This window comes from Pempheris klunzingeri, chromosome 4 (genome assembly GCF_042242105.1).
Source record: "Pempheris klunzingeri isolate RE-2024b chromosome 4, fPemKlu1.hap1, whole genome shotgun sequence".
NCBI lineage: Eukaryota > Metazoa > Chordata > Actinopteri > Acropomatiformes > Pempheridae > Pempheris > Pempheris klunzingeri.
Window position 1 is genome coordinate 17,270,901 of NC_092015.1, and position 6,575 is coordinate 17,277,475.

A 6,575-nucleotide genomic window follows, 5' to 3' on the forward strand; every position below is an offset into this window, starting at 1 on the left:
GGCCTTCATTCAACGAGGAAGTAAGCAATCAGTAGAAACAATTGCAGTTTAAACAAGTAACTCAATATCTAAATAGGAGGGGCAGAGAAAATAAGTCCACAATGATTCTTTATTGCTGTTTGACATACAAACAGCACATTGTGGATGGTTGATGTGTCCTGGCACAGTCTTTGGATTTGTTGGCTGGCTGAGTGACTGACCGCCTTCTGGCTGCAAGCGGGTGTCAGTGTGGTTGACTAGCAAACCGCCCTGCCTCCAAGCTGCTCCTGCAGACCTGTGGTACTCAGCTGAATGATGGATCGGGTGCAAAGGGTGCATGTCCCACCCCGCGGTCACCACTAATGAAAACCAGGCATGAAGAGCCAGCTGCTTTCTCTCCCTGGATCTCTGACTGTTGCCTATAGGAAACTGGGAATTAGTGTCATGTCGCGCTGCATTCAAGGTATTTAGAGACTAATCCACCATAGTGGTAGCGTAGTTATGTCATGTAACTACCCCTAAAACCACAATTTGTCATTTTGTGTATGGATTTAATACATGAGGTACAGTGATCTTTAAAGGTGTTGATTTTTCTTCTTCAGACAGCCAGCTAAGATGTTTCTCTTTGCTTCAAGTCTTTATGCTAAGCTAGGCTAATAACCTCTTGACTCCAACTACGTGCTCAACCTACAGACATGACATTGATATCTGTCTTCTCATCTCACTTTTGGAAAGAAAGTGAATTGGCATATTTTGTAAAATTTTGAACTGGAAATGAAATGCTTGATTATGACTTTTTGCTCTGCGGCTTTGGGGTCACAAAGAGCGCATCATTTTACAAAAGAATTACTCTATGTTGAGTGGAGCCTCACCAAAGATATTGGCACCTGCATCGTGGTAAATGCTACACCTGCCCCCCATAAGACCAATTCTGCTAAAGCATAATGCTGGTGGACTCGACGACGGAGTGACTGGCTGACTGTAAGACATCCTTACTCTGAAAGATCCCATTCAGTCAAAATCACAGCAGAGAACGGGGGCAGGTAGACCTCACAGTTATAGACTAAACAAAACTAGTGAAAAAAGAGAAGCAGTCAGATCATGTGATGAATGAAACAGCACCTGGGCCGCTGCTTTGTATCATTTTCCAGAGTCCTGTGTCAATCTGGCATTAATATCTATTGATCTGATGACTGGACGAATGCTGCTGTGGGATAATAAAATACAAGAACTGAAAAGACTAGTTTACGTAAGGGGATAGAGTTAGAGTCCACAGACTGGGTTGACATTGGGAGGATGTTCACTGAACCTTGAATGCAGGCCACATATTCTATAATTGTTCCAGACTCACATCTTTCCTGTGGTATTCGCACTAACCATTGCACTTATGTTATCTGCAGCCATGTGTCAAATGTGTGCTGCATGTAAGCCAGCTGTAATGAACTCTTGGGAGAGAGGAGTATTCCCCTGCCCCAGTATAAACACAGACAGGAGTGAAAACTCTATGAGTGTTTGACTCGTAGCAGGCTCCTCCTCTGTGTATTTTTATAAAGCTATAAAGAACGCCATGTAGAGAAATCGCACAAGTCAGCCATTATTCCTGGACCGCTCTCGAATTGGCCACGTTCCCATAAAGAACCCCAGCTTTGTTCACTTCTTAACTCTCTCTCTCTCTCTCTCCTCTTATCCCTCTCCATCTCCTCAGTCTATCGCTCTCCTGGTATGCAGTGTCATTACTATGGTATTCTAAGGTCCTTGTTGCAGCCACAGCTCAACATTGTGTTATCTTTCTCTTCTGGAAGCATGTCGGCACAGCAACCACAGAAAATTAGAAAAGCCTCTCATCACCACTACAGACAGACTTAATGCACCACAGTTTTTTAGGTTAATTAACATAAAGATGTACACTGAACATGGAATCAATGAGTTCACAGTGAAAGCTTACCGTTTGCTTCTCCTCGATTAGCTTCTCATACAGTTATAGTACTACTGTAATGCACTTTATGGTGGTATCACTCAGAGAACCCCGGCCTGCTCCAGTTGGTGTTACTTTACAAAGTTTTACTCTCTTTTGCTTTTATTCTTTTTCTCTTCCTTATAACTTTGTAAAGAAGAATGCTTTATAAATAATCCCAACAACAGGGCTCTTATCAATATGACAAGGAGCAGTATAGTCTCATTTTATCTGAGGGGCTGGATTCTGTTAGTTCAGTCAGTCAGTCAGTGTATTTCTAAGCAGATATTTGGTCTTTCCACATTTTAAAGCTGTTTTTGATGGCATCTTTGTTGTTTTCCCTTTGCAGCTGTGACTTTTTACAAACCGTAGCTGAAAGCATAGTGGTGTGTTTGTAGCCAACTGCATAATTATGTTTCTTACATGTAAAAAATGTGGAAAAGACTAGTCTAACAGAATCCATGTGTGTCTCGTTTCCTGCAGGTGGCCTACCTGGGTAAGGTGACTATTTCTGGGACCCAGTTCCTGTCTGGTTGCACAGAGTCAGCGGTGGTGGGTCTGGTGGAGCATCGTGCCCTGGCCCAGCAGCAGGGCACCTGGCCCACAGGCAACTCTCTGCTCGAGATTCGGCCATTCCAGGTGCGTCTTCACCACTTGGACGAGCACGGCGAGGCCTCAGTAACCATGGACACCTACCAGGTGGCACGGATCGCATACTGCACAGCCGACCACAGCGTCAGACCCAACGTATTTGCCTGGATCTACCGGGAGATCAACGACGACCTGTCCTTCCAGATGGACTGCCACGCAGTGGAGTGTGAGAACAAGTTGGAGGCCAAGAAGCTGGCGCACTCAATGATGGAGGCTTTTCGCAAGACTTTCCACAGCATGCGCAGCGATGGCCGCATCCACAAGAGCGGCTCATCGGACGACTTTGCTGAGGACTCATCCACCCCTGAAGACTCGACTCCAGATGACGGTTGAACTAAAACTCACTTAAACTCCTGATCCCCATCCTAACAAAGCGAGGGGTGACTGGAAGGATGGACAGATTACCAGCTCTCTCTCATTCCCCCTACTATCACTTTCTGTTGTCAATTTGGAACAAGATTAACTGACCCTGTGAACCAACACACCCAGGATAATGAAGTAGCTTTTAAATACTGTAAAGGGAAGATAGATGAAAAAGGAGTTCCGAAAGACCCACATTTACATACAGGGATAGCAAAGTGCTGCCACTTTGAATAAATGGCCCTCAAAGACCCAGAGGGGCCTTTCAAGCACCTCTGTAAATGCCCTCAAGAGATTGACTCAACATTTCCATTTCCATTTTCAACCACTGTCACTCCTGCACCCAGCAGAGACACTGTTTGTGGTTCTTAAGCTTTTTCATCCAGAAAACAACAAACTCAAGTCCCTGTTTTCTGACCCCAGCTCCTGACAACCTATTGCTACTCTTGCCATGTAGGGACCCATCAGAGATAGGCCTGTGACCTATTATGGGTCCCAACCCAGAGTTTATAAGACTGTTGGAGCACATAAATTCTTTAAATGTTTAATTATGTGGATCTCTGTTACAATGCCTTCGACCTTGGTAATAGCAAATGAGGATGTGAAAGAAAAGCTACGCCTTTAAGCACTATTCATATCATCGCTTTGATACCTTAGACCAACCCTAAAATTATTCGCCGGCATGGCTGTTACTCATGTGGACAATGGAGCCAGAGCTTCTATAGCCGTCTCCGTTTAATGGGTACTTTAAGTTTAAGAGTATTTTTCAGGCACCTGGGAGAATATACCGTAGGTGCTACATAGATTTTAGAAGTCCTCACTGGGCTCAAAGCCTGGGCCTGTCTGCGACACCTTAAATGTCCACATCTGACTTTTGTTTTGAATATACCAAAATTCAGGCTGGATTCTGCCTGTCAGATTATGTGCCTCACTTTCCTCTCACATTAGTTTGGTCTCTTACCCAGGTCCCAGTGTGTATGTGTGGCCATTTGTGCGTGCCAACCTTTTTCTTTTTTGTTTTTGTTTTTCGGTGTGTGTAGGTGTAATTGCTTACTTCTGTACTTTGTGTAAATGAATGTACTCGTGAGTGTTTGCATCTCTGTGTGTGAAAGAGAAAAGAGGCGGAGGATTATGGGCGGGATATTGAATTAATAGCTGGAAGTGAAAACTTCTCATCGCCCCGGAAGCGTCCATTTTTGATGCTTAAGGAGGCATTTTAAAATCAGACACGGTACTGTGACTAATTGCCACGTTTTCTTACTTTTATCTCTTATGAAATGAAAACTCGAGTATGAGAGTCTGAATGTGCCAGTCACTGAGGTTGTACGGCCCGAAAACGCAGCCGTCCACAATAACAACCGACACCTCCCGGCCTCTGCTGAATGTATGATGAGTCCAGTGTGCATCCAGTCACTTCAGTCACCCATCGTCTCCCCATGCTATCACAGACAGCTGTACAGGGACAGTCAGTCAGTGACCAGTCACCCTGCTGCCCTGCATTACCCCCTCCAAGTGACTGAGGCACCATCGTGGGGCAAAAACTCATTAGAGCTACTCGCCATTTTCCTCTTTTCTAACTGGACTGTATTGAACAGACTGGACGCTATCAGTGGGACACACACACACACACTCAAATATACACACCTACATACACATTATACAAATGTACACAAACGTATTTGAATCTTGCTCAATAAGCTTATGTAAATACAAATGTATCACTTTCCAAATATTACAACATAAATGTTGATAGCTATTTTAAATGATAAAAAAAATGAACCATCATACAATACAGAGACAGTGTTATAAAGCCTACTGTGAATAATAAGTGGAGAGCCTGATAGCGGTGGCTGTGTGTGCGCGCGCGTGTGTATGTGTGTGTGTGTGTGTGTGTGTGTGTGTGTGTGTGTTTGGCAGGGATTGTATGTGGTGGGAAATGTGGTGAGGGGTGCGTATGGACAGGCCAGAGGGGGGAGAGTGTTTATAAAGCTGTAGATTACTATGTCATGTCTGTCTGAAAGCTCAGACGCGCTTTAAATGTTTGACAAATGTTACCTTAAGTGTTTTCTATACAGTGTTTGCAAAGATCAAGAAACAATTGCATATAAAGTATTTACCAAGACCAAGCGTGTGACGGTGTGGTCTGTTTTGTCTCAAATCCTCATCTCCGTCATTCGCTCTCTGCTGTCACCAGATCTTGGCTGAAAGAAGTTTTTATTCTTTAAACTCTGCTTGAGTTTAACTTACTGGATTCCCCGCTGCGGCTGCGTGTGGGAGGATAAATACAAAGCATGTTCAGTTTCAGAACAAACAAAATGGGTAACCAGATGATGCTCTGACTGGGAGCCAGGACAGATGTAAAGCATAACCACTCATTCGACCTTCTTGCACACATGTTGCTGCACGCTGGAATGTGATTCTCCTGAAGGTACAAAATGTGTTTTGGTTTGTCGGAGATGCTTTAAGGAGCGTTTGGATGTGACTTAAAGCCACAATCTAACACAAAAGCTATTCATTCTCTGTTTTCATGGGATCATAAATGCCAAGTGTAGGTGGGGTTGAAATATTTGAAATCGCACACACTTGTAGTACAATCACTACGCCCCCCCCCTGCTGTGTGTGGTCACGATGCCCTGAACAAACTCATAAACACAACTTAACGGTACTTCCAAGCGTGTCTCAGGTTTAAGTGTGACACGGCCTTTGTCAGTCCTCTGAGGGAGGTTTTACTCCCCCATTCTTCACATTCTTCTGACTTCTCAGATCTTCCGTTTATTGTGTTGTTGTGTTCAGGCCTCCAGAATGTGGCAGCCCTTTTCTCTTCAAAGTGCCCACATCAATAACAAGATAACTAGCTGCTCTCTGCTTCTGTGGCTGGCGATCATTTTGCAGCTTAAGAGCTGCAGAGAATTGGAGGCAAAATGGATGCTGTGAAGAATGTTAATGTGCGTTGAATGAGAACACTGCCTCCCTCTGGCAAGAAGGGCTACAGCCTCTTGCTTTGAATATTTTTCCAAAGAGGCCTTTTCATGTTGTCATAAACGGTCCAACTCATGATGATAATCATCACTTTGCATGTGGCAGGAGTGAAACGGATTCTTTTACTGTTGCATCGTTGGTTTATTTAGGGTAAAATATCTAATGCCTTGTTAGTCTTGTACTGTCATCCTCAATCACATGAAATAATTTGACCCCTATACTGATAATCACCTCCGCACTAGAAGTTTTATAACACTATGTCAACCTTCTGACCCTTTCTCTTCCAGCTCACTGTACACAAGCTTCACTGTGAGATGCCTCTTTGTCTTGGATCTCTGCTGCGCGTACAGTCTCCGATCGCTCTTCACTGTGCTCTTGTGTCTGTCTGACCCACTTCCAGCAGTGCATCAGTACAGAGGGGCCCTGTGGGGCCCAGAAAGAGGCCACCACAACAGCCTGCGTCTCCGCTCCACTGAGGCGTCAGTCAGTCAGTCAGCTCACAATACCACTCTGTTACCACTCCAGCTGGCCGCTCTTCCTCCTCCAAGTCCCAGAACCGCCAAGGGCCCACACGCTTGAGGTCCGGCTGGGGAGAGGAGCAGTGCCAACACTGGCCTCTGATCAGACTGCTCTTATTCTCTCACTATCTCTG

The 6,575-nt window shown here is 44.8% G+C and overlaps 1 protein-coding gene across 1 annotated transcript in view; it reads left to right on the forward strand.

Moving 5' to 3' along the window:
• The window catches only part of pid1 (phosphotyrosine interaction domain containing 1), a 29,504-nt gene extending 24,449 nt beyond the window's left edge, over positions 1-5,055 (forward strand). Inside the window, exon 3 of the mRNA XM_070828792.1 lies at positions 2,417-5,055. Coding sequence (XP_070684893.1) covers positions 2,417-2,917 — 501 coding nt within the window. The 3' untranslated portion in view covers positions 2,918-5,055. The remainder of the gene's footprint in view (positions 1-2,416) is intronic.
• Positions 5,056-6,575: the final 1,520 nt, after the last annotated feature.